Source organism: Hypoxylon fragiforme (genome assembly GCF_022984875.1).
Source record: "Hypoxylon fragiforme strain CBS 206.31 chromosome Unknown GGS25scaffold_1, whole genome shotgun sequence".
Classification (NCBI taxonomy): Eukaryota; Fungi; Ascomycota; class Sordariomycetes; order Xylariales; family Hypoxylaceae; genus Hypoxylon; species Hypoxylon fragiforme.
The window spans coordinates 2832388-2848706 of NW_026054756.1; the positions used below are offsets into that span (position 1 = coordinate 2832388).

General features: G+C 47.0%; 7 protein-coding genes across 7 annotated transcripts; 5 read left to right on the plus strand and 2 right to left on the minus strand.

Annotated features, from left to right (window-relative positions):
• Nucleotides 1-14: 14 nt before the first annotated feature.
• GGS25DRAFT_517135 (uncharacterized protein) lies at nucleotides 15-594 on the minus strand (the record flags this gene model as incomplete). Its single annotated transcript, XM_049263331.1, has 2 exons — nucleotides 15-430; nucleotides 588-594. The coding sequence occupies 2 exons, from the start codon at nucleotides 592-594 to the stop codon at nucleotides 15-17; spliced, it is 423 nt and encodes a 140-aa protein (XP_049121626.1).
• Nucleotides 595-1627: 1033 nt separating this feature from the next.
• Nucleotides 1628-2159, plus strand: GGS25DRAFT_527414 (uncharacterized protein; the record flags this gene model as incomplete). Its single annotated transcript, XM_049265086.1, has 1 exon — nucleotides 1628-2159. One exon carries the CDS (start codon nucleotides 1628-1630, stop codon nucleotides 2117-2119), a length of 492 nt encoding a protein of 163 aa, XP_049121627.1. The 3' UTR covers nucleotides 2120-2159.
• Nucleotides 2160-3406: 1247 nt separating this feature from the next.
• On the plus strand, nucleotides 3407-4862 carry GGS25DRAFT_517137 (uncharacterized protein; the record flags this gene model as incomplete). The annotated part of the gene is made up of 3 exons (XM_049263332.1): nucleotides 3407-3456; nucleotides 3536-4206; nucleotides 4258-4862. The coding sequence occupies 3 exons, from the start codon at nucleotides 3407-3409 to the stop codon at nucleotides 4860-4862; spliced, it is 1326 nt and encodes a 441-aa protein (XP_049121628.1).
• A 1346-nt stretch (nucleotides 4863-6208) lies between these two features.
• Nucleotides 6209-7856, plus strand: GGS25DRAFT_527421 (uncharacterized protein; the record flags this gene model as incomplete). Its single annotated transcript, XM_049265087.1, has 3 exons — nucleotides 6209-6258; nucleotides 6325-7043; nucleotides 7110-7856. 3 exons carry the CDS (start codon nucleotides 6209-6211, stop codon nucleotides 7727-7729), a joined length of 1389 nt encoding a protein of 462 aa, XP_049121629.1. The 3' UTR covers nucleotides 7730-7856.
• Nucleotides 7857-8716: 860 nt separating this feature from the next.
• On the plus strand, nucleotides 8717-11219 carry GGS25DRAFT_471159 (uncharacterized protein). The gene is made up of 2 exons (XM_049259311.1): nucleotides 8717-10047; nucleotides 10102-11219. The coding sequence occupies exons 1-2, from the start codon at nucleotides 9399-9401 to the stop codon at nucleotides 10698-10700; spliced, it is 1248 nt and encodes a 415-aa protein (XP_049121630.1). The 5' UTR covers nucleotides 8717-9398; the 3' UTR covers nucleotides 10701-11219.
• An 871-nt stretch (nucleotides 11220-12090) lies between these two features.
• Nucleotides 12091-13605, plus strand: GGS25DRAFT_527427 (uncharacterized protein; the record flags this gene model as incomplete). The annotated part of the gene is made up of 3 exons (XM_049265088.1): nucleotides 12091-12140; nucleotides 12220-12902; nucleotides 12965-13605. 3 exons carry the CDS (start codon nucleotides 12091-12093, stop codon nucleotides 13492-13494), a joined length of 1263 nt encoding a protein of 420 aa, XP_049121631.1. The 3' UTR covers nucleotides 13495-13605.
• A 630-nt stretch (nucleotides 13606-14235) lies between these two features.
• Nucleotides 14236-15183, minus strand: GGS25DRAFT_517141 (uncharacterized protein; the record flags this gene model as incomplete). The annotated part of the gene is made up of 1 exon (XM_049263333.1): nucleotides 14236-15183. The coding sequence occupies one exon, from the start codon at nucleotides 15181-15183 to the stop codon at nucleotides 14236-14238; it is 948 nt and encodes a 315-aa protein (XP_049121632.1).
• Between the last annotated feature and the right edge of the window lie 1136 nt (nucleotides 15184-16319).

A 16319-nucleotide genomic window follows, 5' to 3' on the forward strand; every position in this document is an offset into this window, starting at 1 on the left:
CCGGTCGTCGTGCTTCACACTGCCGTGCTACCTGTAATTCGCACAAACTCTTCCTCGGTGTGCGTCCATATCTTTTCGGCTGTTCCATCCTCGACTAGGTTCTTAATAAGGGCTTGAACCCTCTCGATCGTTCCTTCGGCTTCATAGTCTATCAAGTAATCCCCACCGCCAGGCTTTCCGTCTGCACCGATTGCGCTCCCGACCCCTTCGACTAGAGCAATGCCTTCAGCACCGCCACTGCGCGGCGGGAAGCGTGCGCTAGTCGCAAAGTAGATCTGGCGCTCGCCCGTCTCATCGATAGGTATATGCAGAAGCGCCATGACAGGCGCGAAAACGACCTTCGCGATAGCGGGGCCGATGCCAGTAAGCTCGCGCGAAAGACCCGTCTTTACGAAACCTGGGTAGACGTGTACGAACGAGACCTCGGGGGCTAGATGAATTAGGTGTCACGGATCTACCTGGGAGGCTATCCAGAACAAAGACTGCATGTATACCTATGGATGTAGCCCCTAGAGTCTCTGGGAAGATGTTCAAGATCCCCGCGCAACAGCAGTGTTGTGCTACGCCTTACCGCTAGATCCCGCCACGTGACATCAGACAGCGAACTTCTATGTAAGCAATCAGGGGGCTAAGGTGGATAGGACATGGTAGGACAGGGGAGAATTGGGCATGGGGGGGCGACCACGATAATGTGTGCCGCTCTTTACATAGTAAGTACATAGCACCCTTAATCTCTCCATGAATAACGTGATTTTCTAGAGGAAAGGCCACATATCTTCAAGCTTATAAATATCTCTATTGCTGACAAACGGATTCTGAAGGTACTATCACGTGACTGACGACTCACGTAATGAGCTTCTGGTAACGTGTCTTCCTTATATCAACTATTGGTTCATGGTCCCGAGGGTAGATTTTGCCTTGACTGAAGCTCAAACACAGATGGTTAAACTAAAACTATGGTAAGGGGAGGTATGAGATGAAGTTTGAATGTCTGTACACAGATGTTGTTGCAATCTGAAAGTGGGCAACTTGTGTGAGGCCTACTAAGTTTACCCCTATTCAAGCAAAGACGGCTCAAATGAGTCGAAATACATTTATTGCTACGACTTTACTTAAACTGATTGAAGGAATATACTAGGGCTAGTGAAATTATAGAAGGCTATACAGAGCATTAGGTAGAACAAGGACGGCCCTAGGTGCATGTAGCTTCCGTAGTCTCCGGAGGGTTGCCGTGCGACAATGATGTTGTTCTGCGTTTTCTAGGTACGTTTCGCCCCGTGACATTATTTCTTTAGTTATGTAACTAAATACTTATATACATGCTCCAAAGGAGCAATCCTATTGGTTATATTAATTGTGTTTTCTATTATTTACAGCTTTTAAGTGATAATAATGTATTTGGCTAGCCGCAAAGTTTGCCACACAGTAAATGTTAAGTTGAACTCTGCTATAAGTAAGACTCGGTAACTACAATATAAATATCTACCTACCTACGTATGTTTACTATTTGTTACTCCAGCCAACATCTCTGTTTCCCCCTGGATTTCATCTACACACCACACACACTTTACATACTTCGCAAATGTCAAGCCATCCACTTCAAAATCCCCACGAGTTAGCGCCAATCATGCCAAGAAGATCATATGCACCAAGACTAAGACCAGTGTTCATCTATGGCACTCTACGCTCCATGCCCGTTCTCTCATGGGTACTGACAGGAAAATCTACAAACACTGAAGTCGTGTCTAAACTTATACGACCCGCGAGAATACACGGCTACGCTCGATTTTCACTTAAAAATCGTGACTACCCAGGAGTGGTGAAACACTACCCAGAATCAACAGTAGATGGATACCTACTAAAGATTGGGGCGGATGCCGAGCGCCAAAAACTGGATGAATTCGAAGGCATGTCCTACAAATCAACCACTGTAACCGTGTCCCTTGTTGACGACCAAGGGAGGCTTACTGAGGACACGGTCGAAGCCGACATGTATATATGGGCTGGTGCTCCGAGCGCTGTAACAGACAAGCCGTGGGACCTAGATACTTTCGTCGAAACGAGATTGGAAAATTGGTTGGAACTATTTGAAGCGCTGGGCTCGGATGACGAAGAGTAGTATTTCCGCAATGAGAAGCATTGAGGAAACAGGGGATGGGATGCCTTTTTGAAAGATTGAAATAACCTAAGCTTCGCATTTCTAAGGCCATTTCGAGAGCTTATCAAGTATTTGGACTTATATATCTTTTACCACTCACGATTAGGTTAAAGCATCTATACAGTTGGGTTGGGGAGATTTCATGAGATTTATTTGTGGCACGTTTGTTTGATGTATCTGACCTAGCTGGATACGAATATGAAACCGATTTGAGGCCATTGGAGCTACAAATCCATGATTGTATCCCCTTTCCATTTGCCTGCTCCTTTATTTACCACACTAACAATTACTTGCCAAACCGAATTCTACTTGTGTGGGTATCTACCTAGGCAGGCATATGTAATGGGCATGTCAACAACTGGATTGTTTTCTGGCCCCCGATACTTGTAGATACCTAGTCGTTAAACACTAGTTGGCTTAGAAATAGAAGAACTTGAAAACATTTAGGACAGCCATCAGCTTGCTTGTCACTATCAAATATGTGAAATCGTCGACTATTTAATCATTAATGTCGGCACCTATCTGAGTTTGGCATGAATACCTATCTTGGAGAGTATGATTCTTGCTATACTATAACCTCATGTCTTGTAATGTTTAGGGTCATACTTCGAGTTATGATGAACCCCTATGAACACGGATGGTTGATTACCTAGTAGGCAGTATACAGTTTCTTTAATCGCTGTGATTCACAAATTTAAGCTCTCAGTGCACAAAGCTTGACTACCTATGAACGGACCAATTATACATCAGCCATAGAGCTAATGGTAGAAAAACTAACCTCAAGGCATTCAATGTTCCTTCCTAAATATACTTACTGCCTATGGAATCAGCCTAGCAAACCAGTGCGAAAATCAGTTTCTTTCATAGTATGAACAATTCCAGCCAATCAAAAATTAAGACTACGCGAATACTGTGCAGATACTGCTCATATTTTAAGGAAGTCGCGAGCAGGTTGCTTGTCAACCAACTCGCCCCTTTCCAAATCGCTCAAGATCAGACCCACCCGAGCTACATATATAAACAAGCCTCCCTCCTCCTCTTTCTTTTTCTTTCCTACTTTTCCCTACACAATACATTTTTTCCACATACGAAAATAACCCCAACTCACATACCCATATTGACTTAACCCTTAAGCAAAAGAACAACCTTGCTACTTACTATCTTTACTTTCTCAGTCCTCTATATCTTTACACTCTACTTTCATATTTCCTTCAGACACCTACTATCCACAACCAACCCCATACAACAATGTCTCCCTCACAGATCGCGTCTGACGCCTTTCAGGCCGCTAAGGCTGGGTATGTTTATGATTCACCACTGCCATTCTTAGCCCTTAATTCCATACCACAGCAGTCTAACTAATTCGTGGCCTTTCAGCGTGCCTCAAAGCAACTCCAGCTGCCTTGAGTTCTTACCAAACGAGTTGATGGATATAATCCTTGACTTTTGTGATCCCGAAGCCATGATCAGCCTGGCTCTTACGGGCCCAATCTTGTACAACTTTATCAAGTCGCAAGAGGCTAGACTCTCTGCAAGGGTTGTGGGAAGAACAATCAACAAGGAGCTGATGCAACTTGCAATCGCGCGACGATGCGCAGAGGCGGCTGGCTGGAGAGCTCATGGTTACAAGGATACACCGGACCAGACCAGCCGCCAGGTCAATGAATTCATTGACCGATTCCTGATCGGAGCTGATAATGACTTTGAGAACCGTACGCTTGGATGGGCTTACAATCTTTGCTCATTCCATGAGGCTGTTCTAAATTACGCCCATGTTCTGTCGCAGCGTGCGGTGACTCGCGGGCCACGACGCTTCGCGCCTGATGCCACCTTCCCCAGAGCCATTATGACAGTGACAGAGGGAGAGTTTGCCCGGTTTTGTCGAGCTCTCTACATCCACCAGATTTACTGTGGCATCTTTCCAGTCCAGACTAGTAATGATGGTGGACTTAAACAAGTCATGAAACGGCTCCAAATGAAATTCTCTCCGTGGGAGAATCAGCAAATCAGGTGTATTCATTTTATGTTGCGAGATCACTTTAAGCGTCGTAAGTTAAACTGTTCCTCACTCAATTTACGCCTGGCTAATTGTTCTCCAGAATTTGTCGCAAATGAGATGGAAAACGGCACGGAACAATGGTTACCCAACCTTGACTTCTTGCCAAAGTTCGTGGTCTCTCAAAACCTAAGGGTTATGATGAGACACGAAATTAACGGCTCTATAAAGAACTACATAATGGGAATGGAGAGCCAGAACAGAGACTTCGAGCACTACAGAAGTCAAGTGCCCTTCCGGTGCCGTGACAAGGACTGGCTGCTCCAAATCAGGGAGCAGGGAACCATCCGTCTCACAATCCACCAAATTCTGTCGAGGTACGAAGATACTGACACGGGCCCCCAAGAAGCGTGGCTTCATACTTTGTTGGACGGCTTATTCGGGCTTAACGAAGAAGACGGGCCTGACGACGAGGAAGACGAAGAACTCAGGCTCTGCTGCATGTTTTGCTGCGAGAGATGTATGACGCACTGGGGGTTCGTGTTCTGGGATCGAGATAAGCTACTCTGGCACTCACATTGGTATATGCCAACTTTGGAGGAGATGGTCGATGGTTCAGAAGGGTTACAGGTCGACTACCGCGACTACAAGGACGCGATATCTTGTAGAGAGGACGGTATCTGCCTATTTGATGACGAGTACGATTAGTTATCACGCAGTTATTGGTCTTCCTACACGCCTAGCCTAGCCGACAAGAAGCATCAGTTGACATATCATAGCCACCTACCTAGCTAACAGAGATGAGCGATTTCACGGTAGCCTCACGAATACAAGCGTCTTATCCAAATATAACCTAAGTATAATTGACTGGAGAGAATTATAATAATGCTTTCATTAATCGTACTGTAGCCTCATGAACTAAACCTCATATCCTTAACACTAGATCTTTGTCACTTTCATCTTTCTGTTTCAATCAAATACAAGACTTTTCCTTCTGTTAATTATAACCTTGCAGCGAAGATGGCCGATTTCCTATAGCCCATAACCCACAAAGTCCAACGCCATGCCATTCGATGCCAACACAGGAAATGTAAAAGACTACAAAAACTACACCATCAGGCTCTCATATTTCTAAAATAATTGGGCTATCATGGTAGAATCTATATTGGTTATATAGACGCATTAGGGCACATTCTCCTTCATATAGACACCGTCATCCAATTAATCGATTCCATTTTCATGTACACTTTCCAGGTTTCTGACGCTTATCTGTAGGAGCGCTGGAGGGTATTATCACCTTTTAAGACGATTATATCTGTCCTTTTTTCGCCACTTAGACTTCGTAACCTCGGCAACGATCGGGGAAACGACACCTTGCCTTTTATGTTTCCTGTTGTAACCAGTGATCGAAGAGCCATGGATCTCGGAACTGGTGATCTGGGAGAATGGGTTGATTAGCGTCAGGTCTTAGGATCTAGACCGTGCCGGTGAGTAAGATATAGCACTGTTGCTCGGGATACTCTCTAAACTGTGTGATCCTGCCATTGAAGATATTCCGAACTTGCTCATTCTGATTGTGCATGAGCCATCCTTAGGATCACTCACCCATTGTCTAACTGTCCCATTTATACCATTTACCATTCACACCTGCCAGGTTACCATTCACTTATTCTGCTCAATAATAAATATTACCATTGTACCATTCAATAATCGGCCAATCAGGCGATTTACCATTCATATTGTCGACAATGGTAACTCTCCATCTGATCCAGCGCACAATCACTCCCTCTCCCAGGACTACTATATAAAGCGGGCGCTTCTGCCAACTTTCCCTCCTTTCCCTCTCTCTTCCATAACTTTCGCACAGAACTAGAGATCTCTGAACAATAATAATTGTTCTGTAACTGCCCTTCCTCACGCACAATCAATCATCTCAGTCAACCTCTACTTCTCTGCCAGACGCTAAGTAGCACAAGCACAACAGCAAGAACCTACTTGACTACTCGTCTACCAACATAAGAAAGCCATCGTTGTCATCACACAAAGACTACACGATGTCTTCTCGCAGCGTAGCTGTTCAGGCTATTGAAGCCGCCATTGGCCGGTACGTCACAGAGCCCAACACTAACCTTCTTTCATCAAAGCTTGGCTAACATGCCTGGGACTGTAGGGTACGCGAAGACAAGATGAGTCGTTTGGAGAAACTCGCCAATGAGATAAAATACGTCATTGCCGATTTCTGCGGCCCCAACGACGTCAAAAATCTTTCTCTGACCGGCCCGGTCATGTACACCGTCATAAAGCCACGCGAGACAGAAATGTCGACCAAGCACGTGATAAACACAATTGGCATAGACCTGCTACCACTGGCAGTGGCGCGCCACCGTGCTCAGCGTACCGGCTGGCGAATTAGCGGCTACAATCAAGGGCCGGACAAGATGGATCGTGACATTAATCGATTCATCGACGAGTACCTACGACCCGGTCTAGTGCCTCGCAGCGCCATCACATACAACTTCAACTTCACTGCGGCACAAGACATCTTGGAATTCCACAACGCCGCTGTATACTACGCGCGTACCCTGGCCGAGAAGGCGGTCAAGTGTGGACCAAGGGCAATCCGAAAGGATTCTGGTCGGTACTCGGCACTTCAAGGCAGTCGGCGAATGGAGGTGCCAGACTACGTTCTGAACATATCACCTACCGAAGACAAGAGATTCAAGGAAGCGATGTACATTTTTGAAACCGCTTGCGCCTTGTTTCCCGACGAATTGAGTGCCAGTCTACCCATGCGCTCGGTCATGGTTCGATTCTTCAGGTCGTTCGCGCCTTGGGTCAACCAGCAAGTCCGGTGCATCCAGTCAATGCTGGAGAACCACCTGTACTTCAGTGAGTTAACTATTCCTCTCCGCACTTAATAACCAGCCTGGAATGTCTAACTAACGTATCTTCTAGTGGTCTCCGTCGACAACAGCATGGCGGTAAAGCTCCGTGGCCAACCCACCTGGGGCCCGGGCCGAAGCATGCTGTCGCGGTTCGTCATTCGTCAAGACTTGGCGACCATCTACAGACTTGACGTGGGCGCCAACCTTCTGGAGCACCTACAGGTCGTGGAAGCCCAACGGGGTATTCTCCAGCGGTACCGAGAAGAATCTTGGCTACCAATCCAAGACGAGGCGTGGCTTCTTCGCAACCCTCACACCAACAACTGGTCTCTGGAGGTTGACCACATCGCCAACAAATACAGGGAAAGCGATGAGGGTCCCATGGCGGCGTGGTACCGAACGCTGCTCGACCGAAACATCGACGACGTGGTGCTCAATGGGAGCGAGTCGATAGTCGCCTGCGAAACCTGCCTCACAAAGTGGGGTTTCGTATTCTGGGACTGCCAGAAGCTGGACTGGCACTCAGACAACAGATTGGTGTCGTACGAGCAGATGGCAATCTTGGCGACGGGAGTTTCGGTGGACAACATCGACTTGCGTCGAAACACTTGGGGACGAGGGCGGGGCCTTTGCGACTGCGAGCGCCCATGGTCGGAGCGATTCGAGAGGAGTTCTGGCTACTACTGCTGAGTGATCTCGGGGAGATTGGATGGTTTGATGTCATAAATTGACACCTTCTTGCCATAAATTGGCAAATTGTCATAAATTGACGTATTCTTGTCATAAACTGACACCTACAAAATTGGATGAACGAGATATATAAACCACTCAGGTAGCACACACACCTAGCAGAACTAATACAACGCTTCCCACCCCCATATATTATACTCATGCTTGTGCTATGATTGTGATCTTATACCTAGTGACTATGAATTAAACATTTTGTATGATGAATTGGTCTCTTATGAGTCGCTACGCAGCTCTTATCAAAATAGTGACTATAGTTCGTCGTTCAGGGTTCGGACCAACTACACGCTATTGCACCGGTGTACACCAAGTGTATTACATCCAACCCAATCTAACTACACCAGACCTACTTTTTAAATCTACCCAATTACACTTTTATGTCCCGTATAATTAGATTGGGTGTAATAACGTGTATTTATAGTAGGTACCAGCCATACTAGCCATAGTACACAGCCACTGATAGTGTTTACTAGTAATTTTGGTGGTGTTACTAACAGGGTCTATGCTTACTGTACCACCGGCATGGTCTAGGCAGTGGCTACACGATGGCATGGACGAGGGCAATGACGGGAGCGACGGCGAGGTTGGGAGTAGCATCAACCTATAGTATGGGTAAGGGCGCCGACGAGGCTTGCGAGACCCACTTTTGGTGTACACCAGCAATTTTGGTAAGTGTAATACACCAGAGGGGGTCGGAGATGTAGTTGGGTTGGGTTGGTCCGAACCCTGGCACTGTTGCTCGGGATACTCTAAACTGTGTGATCCTGCCGTTAAAGATTTTCTGAACTTGCTCATTCTGATTGTGCATAGGCCATCCTAGGATCACTCACCCATTATTTCTCGATTATACTACGCAAAAAGCCTCACGCACTATCCCATTTATACCATTTACCATTCACATCTGCTTAGTTACCATTCACTTAATCTACTCAATAATGAATTTTACCATTATACCATTCAAATAATCGGCCAATCAAACGATTTACCATTCATATTCTCAACAATAGTAAATCTCGATCTGATCCAACGCACAATCACTCTTTCTCCCAAAACTACTATATAAAACGGACACTTCTGCCAACTTTCCCTCCATTCCCTCTCTCCTCCATCCTAATTTTCTATTCCCAAGAAAAGAAAAGAAAGAAAAAGAAAAAACACAACATACTAGTTGGCCTTAATCCCTTATCTCCACAGATCATTCACGCACTAGATAACTCTGTCTACTGCTACTTTCGGGTATCTTTCCATACCCTCAAGTCAACAGTTCTGCTACGTGCAGAAACATCTAGTCCATTCTTGTCTTTAGACAAACTACAGGTACTTATCTTACCCTTACCAGCTTCTGATCTGCTCCATCTCTTACCGTCCATAGTATTCATTGATCACCAAACAAACCAAACAAACCTATCGATCAATACAATACAATGGCCTTTCAGAGTGCCGCCACTATGGCTGTTCAAGCCTCAATCGACCGGTAAGTTTTAGACTTTCACCCTCTTCATCAACCAAAGCCATTTCTTCAGAATCAGACTAATATATCTGTCATTGTAGATACGATGAGAGCCAAGCTTCTTATCTTGAGACTCTGCCCGCCGAGCTGAAGTTCTTGATAATGAAGTTCAGTGATCCGAATTCGTTGAAGAACCTTGCCTTGACAGGTCCGCGACTTTACACCTTCATCAAACCACATGAATTCCGGTACAACACTGGGATTCTCATGAAGACGATCGGTCCTGAATTGTTGCCTCTTGCGGTCGCACGGCTCAAGGCGGAGAGCACTGGTTGGCGCTTCAATAGCTACAATGAGCGACCTCAGTCGGTGGTTCGTGAAATCGAGAACTTCATCGATCACTATCTTCACTTTGGATTCAACTACCGAAGTCCCGGCTCGGTCAAAATCAACTTCAGCCAGGCGGTCCAGCTTCTAGACTTTCATGAGGCTGCCATCTACTATGCGCGCACTCTGGCCCAAAAGGCTTTGAAATCTAGCCCTCGAGAAATTCGACTTGGGCCAAATGGAACGTGGCTAGAAACACTACCTGCCACCCCATCATACGCCGCCACCATATCGGCTGGCGAAGCCATGCGGTTCAAGAGGGCAATGTACATCTTTCAGATGGCATGCGCATTGTTCCCTGATGACCTCGCTCTGTCTCGCCCGCTGCGTCCTGTGATGCTGCGATTCTTCCAGGTATTCGCGCCCTGGGTAAATCAACAGGTGCGATGCATCGAGACAATGTTCGAGAACCATCTCTACAATGGTAAGTCAATTGTTACCTCATACCCTACAACGAGTCTGACTAATCATATTCTAGTGGTCGAACATGCAAATGACGTCGCGTCGGAAGACCACGGTGTACGGCCCTTCACGTCGCCAGTCAAAGGCCACCTAGCCAAGTTCGTGGTCAGCTCCGATCTTGAAACTATCTATCGGGAAGAGATGGCGGGCGCGTTGCCTCAATACCTCACCTTCGTGGCGACCCGGCGTCCAGCCCTACCACGCTACCGAACAGAAGTTTGTCTTCCCATTCACGACAAAGGATGGCTCATTCGAGATGGCGCAACAAACAACTACTCGCTTCTCACCCAACATCTCACTCAACGCTACTTGGAGAATGACTCTGGCCCTTTCGATGCGTGGTTCCGAACCCTCATCGAGGGCATCGTAGAGAACCCTATTCTCCGCAGAAGCGAGGGTATCTACAGAAAGTGCGATATGTGCTTGACAAAGTGGGGATTTGTCTTCTGGGACCGAGCCAAGCTGGACTACCAGACCAACTGGTCCTTGCCAACGGGCGAGGCAATGAAAGTCATGGCGACTGGTGTCTTGTTCGACGATGAGGACATGCGACGAGCCAGTGTGGGTAGACAAAGTGGCGGATGCGACTGCGACCGACCTTGGGACAGATCTTAGATCTAGGTCGGCTGGATCGTACTGGCGGATCGGTTATGGGGATTCGAGTTTGTTGGACAACTGGTTGAGACATTGGATCCCGGAATTTTTGTCCACGGGCGATTGTTATCGCCGGTAAAGCTATAACCTTGTAGCTAAAATACCAAAACTGCTCACATAGTAGTCTCGACTAGACGGTTTCTAATACAATAACTGTCCTCCCCCCAAATTATTGGTTTTCTATGTGATTAACTTGAAACCAATGCCTAATGCTCTAAACTTATGTAGCTTCCGATGAGTATTCTTTCGTGTGATCACTATGGAGTAGGTAGTCAAATAAGACAATCGCTATAGATAGTTCATTGTTACCTACACCCGAATCACTACGTAACTCCACGAACTGTAGGGGATTGCCCTTAAAATAAGACTATAGGATATATTACTCCAATCGAAGCGGTAATTAGGGAGGAATGAAATGTGCCCTTAATCCAGAAACCTTTGTAGATAAATATGCTGGTAGGTAAATGTATGAGGTTAGGGTATCCACGTGACCATTCATAAGGAATTGCCAGAATGTGGAGTAAATAAATCAAAAATGAGGTAACACTGGATAGTCACATATTGTTGCACTTAGAAAAGCAGAATATCCCGTTTAAATGAATTTAATAATTGCGGAGCACGTGAATTGCACTCGAGCGAGTTCGAGAGATTGTGGGGCTAAAGGGTATCACGTGAGCAAGTTAACCTCTTGTTGCTTTCTCTTTCATGGTCACGTTACCTGATATTGCAAATAACTCTTCGTTAATGGATGACTGTGTGCAATAAAGCATTACATTGGTTGCTATGTGCTCTATATCGAGTTGTTTCAAGGAGACAATGGGAATAGATTGTGACTTTTTGACTTGGTGTCTATGATACAAGGAGAACTGCTACTGTGCTTTTGTCTGGCACAGTTCAAGGACAATGCCATTAGAGCAATAAGGGTCCGCAAATTTTGGCCTAGGAGCATCGTATAGCATAGATACATGCGAGCAGTTTATGAGTAGCATGGTTACTCGAAGCACTAAATCGACTCTGCCCAGGGAGTTTTGTATTTTGCCCCTATCGTTGCCTGGGGTACGAGTCTGAAAAGGTCAATATCATGACCCGCATTTAAGTAACTGTGTGAGTGAGTTCACAGGAATAGCCTCTCCAGACTAATATATAAGGAAGCTGTCCTTCCTTTCCTTTTTGTTTTCTTTCTTTCCCCAGACCTCAGCATTGCAAAGTCCTTGTCAAGACAGCCGCTTTGCAAACTCAGCATTGATCTCACCATCAACACTCAACACTCAATAATCTTAGCTTTGCTGCATACATCACTAGGTTGGAGCATACCTGGCTTTTAATCTCACTAATTGCCTACCAGGTAGCTATGTCGTCCCTTATGACTGCAGCCGAGGCTGCCAAAGCCGCTCGAGGCAGGTATGTACCCACACCAACACCATACTACAACTGCTCACCCTCCCCTTCGAGGTCAATGCTAATCTATATAACCATGCAGAATGACAGGTTTGCGCGACAGCAAACTGGAGAACCTCGGACCGGAGCTGAAGAACATAATCGCCGGCTTCTGCGACGCCAAGTCCGTCATGAACCTAGCCTTGTCCGGCATCGTCTTCTACGACCACATCAAGCGACAAGAGCGACCCATCATCAAGGGAATCCTCGCTTCTCAAATCGGCGAAGATGTTTTGCGACTGGCCGCGGCCCGACAAGAGACGTCCGGCTGGAACCGCATCCACAGCCCACGATCCGACGAGGAGGACAGTAAATGTGTCACCCGAGTCATGGACTGCTACCTCTCTCGCACCAGTCCCTCCCGCGCCAATACCTTCAGCATGAGCCTTGGCGACGTCGCGAAACTACAGTCGTTCCATTCGGTCATCCTGTATTACGCTGATGTCCTGTCCAGCATTGCCTTGTACGACGCACCTGGCCCTCTTACAGAGTGGCACGCTCATCTCCCACACCCCATCAACTGCGTCTCTCCCACCGAGTTTCGCCGCTTTGTTAAGGCCCTGTACATTTTCGAGCTTGTCGGAAACCTATTCAAGAAAGAGTACATGCACGATGAGGACCCTAACATGTACGTTGCTAATCAGGAGTTCTGGGGCCACTTCGCGCCCTGGGAGCAGCAGCAAGTCCGTTGCGTGCAGACCATACTGCTAAGACATCTGAGCTATGGTGAGTGGCAACAGCACTGAAAATAATCACTTAGGTACTACGTTGCGCTAACACCGCCTTAGTCGTGAAGTCGCCCGTAGAATCGAACTTCGCCATCTACCCGGGCCTCGAGAACCTCCATCGCAACGAGATAGCCGGCGATCTGCCGATGATGCACCGGGTCTTCCGCGGGTTCCTCGGGGACTTCCAGCTCGGCCGCCGCGCATGGTACTGCGGGCCCGAAGACCCGTGGTTCGAGCGATCCCCCAGCGGATTCTACGTGAGCCTCGACCTCAGCGAGACCCTTGAGAAGTTTGGCGAGGCCGAGACCGGCCCCCAGGACACCTGGCTCTACCTGGAGCTCAAGCCGTACATGGACCACCGCGCCTTTCACCCCGACGAAGACATCCACTTCGACTGCTACTGGTGCATGGCGCGTTGGGGATATGTGTTCTGGTCGCGCGACAAGATCGACTGGTATGCGCCGTTCGAGATGCCCACGACCCAGGAGATGCTGGATCTGGCGCAGGATGTCAGGGTGCGCGCGGATGCATTTGAGAGAGCTGTCGAGGACCGTAACAATGGCCCCTGCCTCGGACATGAAGAGTACTAGGTAGGGACCCGCCTATGTATATGTGTAGCAGCAGCACGGGTGTCAACATTGAGCTTTCGTAGAGCTCGGGCTGTAATTACACATATCTCGCGCCTTGGCGTTGCTTAGATGGTACCTACCTTTAGTTAGTCAAGTCAATCGCTCTGCTTTGTAACCTCGTATGACCTTTGTGACAAGAAACCGGACCCTTCCCTGTCGAGCCAGCTATGCAGAGCTCTCGGTTCCTAGACAATGGTAGCTGTATCACGTATAGGTACCTGTTCACGCTCTCTGTGAGTTAGTAAGTCTACTTTCTAAGGTAGCATTAACTCACTGTTCCACACAGAGATCACTACCATAACCCTACACAAATCATCGCACGTATATTCTAAACATTGGCTTTGATGAAACTCTTCTTCAACACCTACGCAATCTAAAAGGCTTCGAGTCAAAGCTTTCATACATGTTAGCAAACACCTACACAAGGCTACCAATGATTAGGTTTACAGGTGGTAACTAAGTGAGAATTCACTAACTATTAACTTCGTCAAAATCAGGAGAATCCATGTTACCTTATGTTGTCACTTATGCACCACGTGATTAAGATACTAGACCAGCCGAAATATTCAGATTTCCCTAATGTGTTGTATGTAATGCATTTTGTCTATGTCTACCAGTTTAACGCCTATTTTACCTGACCAATGACCATGTACCAATCCCCGAGCCCCCGAAGCCTTCCCACAACACTGTTGGTCCTCAGCCCTACCAATCCAAGTTAGGAGAAACGTACTCCTCGTGGGACTCGTAAAGCCCCACGTCCGTCTCCGAGGGTGTACACCACCTCAGGTCGGGCGGGTAGGAGTCGTAGCGCGGATTATAAAGGTGAACAGTGCCATAGTTGATTCGTCGTTTCTCGACGAATCCGAGCTGGCTCCGGATAACCATGCCCCAGAGTGGAGGGAAGCGGCCCTCGAAGGATATCTCCGCGACATTTCTGAAGGCCAGCAGGTGGCGGAGAAAACGGGTGTCCTTCAGGCATCGGCACTGGCGCCATGCCAGAGCGGGATCCTGCTCCTCTTCATCCGTGTCATCTTCCTCTTGCTCTTGGTTTTCGGCTTCGGCTACCTGTTGGGGGGCTTCCTCTTGGGGAAACTGTTGGTTGAGCTCATCGGCCAAGACTTGGGCTTCGAGCTCGGCCCAGTCTATTTCATCCATTTCCCCTTTCACAAAGCCATGGCAAGGGTTTACGACGACTCTGATCTTCCTTAGGGTGGCATTTGGCTGGACATAGCGGAAGTGTTCAAACACTTCGTTCCAAATGTCGTATGGCTCGATTTGTAGGTCCCTTTTGGTGCACCGGCCAATCCCACGGCAACTATAAAATATTTTTAGTTGTGTGACATTTTGGATGTTGTGGGATCCCATCCGCCACAAGACGTCCGACCAGCCGTCAGGCCCGAAGATGGTCATGCGCTGGTAGTAGAGCCATCTGACCTCCTCATAAGCTTGCTTGCAGACGTAGAGGAGTTGGAGGGGTTCTGTCCAGCCGGGCTCTGGTTTGATAACGCCCCTCTGGTCCAGGTCGAAGTCGCCATGGCCGTCGAGGTAGTACTGCCAGATGATACATCGCACTTCACAAGGAATTTCGAGCAGTTTTGGCTTGGGAGCACTGGCAGCCTCCTTTCCGACCTTGACGATGGCAGAAGACATTTCGATTGTGGGATCTATATTGTACTGAAGAGATGTTAGATAACAACAATATAAATGAATGCAATGTGGATCGTTTACCTTTAATCGGTAGTCTGTTTGTAAAGAAAAATGTATCGAAGATACTTAAAGGCCTCAAGGTGTGGAGGTTGTAGGAGCTGGAATATTGATAGTGGTAAAATTGTTGAAGGTAAAAGCGTAGTTTAAGATGTGTTTGGAGTTGATATCTAGCAATGATAGGGTTCTCGAGTAGATATTGAGTGGTTTGAGGGAAAGAAATGAAAGTAAGTTGCGAGAAGAAGTTACCAGTTTATATATGTGTAGGAGCCGAGTCTACGGCAGCGCTGGTGGAGAATGGTGGCACTGTTTCCAACGTGCTAGAACGAAAGAACAATAGGAGTTTCATCTCTATACAATAGCTTTGTTTGTCTCAAGGACTAAAGAAGCTAACAGTGACCAATGTGACCTTCACAGTAGTGACAATGGGCAATTACTATAGTAAAAAGCTTTGAAAGGCCAGTGCATAAGTGAAGTACCGGCGCAACTTTAACGTGTCCTAGGTTATTCAGCATACTCTGTGGATCGCGTGGGGTCATAATCAGGACTACCTACCCAAACACCATATTCGCACTATGGCCATTGAAATTGGTTTAAGACTGCAGAAGCCTAGAAGCCTTAGAGTGGAATACTGCCGCCATATACACTGTAAACTTCCCCTCTCTAGATCAGATGTGTAACTCTGTCTATGGGCAAACAAGACTACAGTGGTGTCGTCGCAGAGATTGACGTGGAGAACAAGTGTGGAAGCGATAGTCACTTAAGTTACACTATGAGGTTTAGTATTGAAATTTATCGCTACGAGACTAACCGTACCTTCTGTAGGGGCGCGTGTCACATCTGGCTCATGCCAAAAATTGAAATTCTAAATTTGGTTGGTACCTTCGTGGGCGACCAGCAGTGACGGGCTAAATCCTTTTTCTACAATAACACAAAAATGGAGAAATACCAAAAAAAGACAAAGAAAGAAAAGTATAGGGTTTAGGTGCCTCATATCAAAATTAAGCATAAATTATATTCCCATACGGGCAAAAGTTTCCACTATATTGACTTCAGGAAAGAAAGCTATCCAAGAAAGTTCG

Excerpts from the sequence above, each read along its gene's own strand:
- GGS25DRAFT_471159 (XM_049259311.1), top strand. The coding sequence starts at position 9,399 with ATGAAGTTCAGTGATCCGAATTCGTTGAAGAACCTTGCCTTGACAGGT. Across the intron at positions 10,048-10,101 it reads CGAGAACCATCTCTACAATG|TGGTCGAACATGCAAATGAC; the intron begins GTAAGTCAATTG and ends ATCATATTCTAG.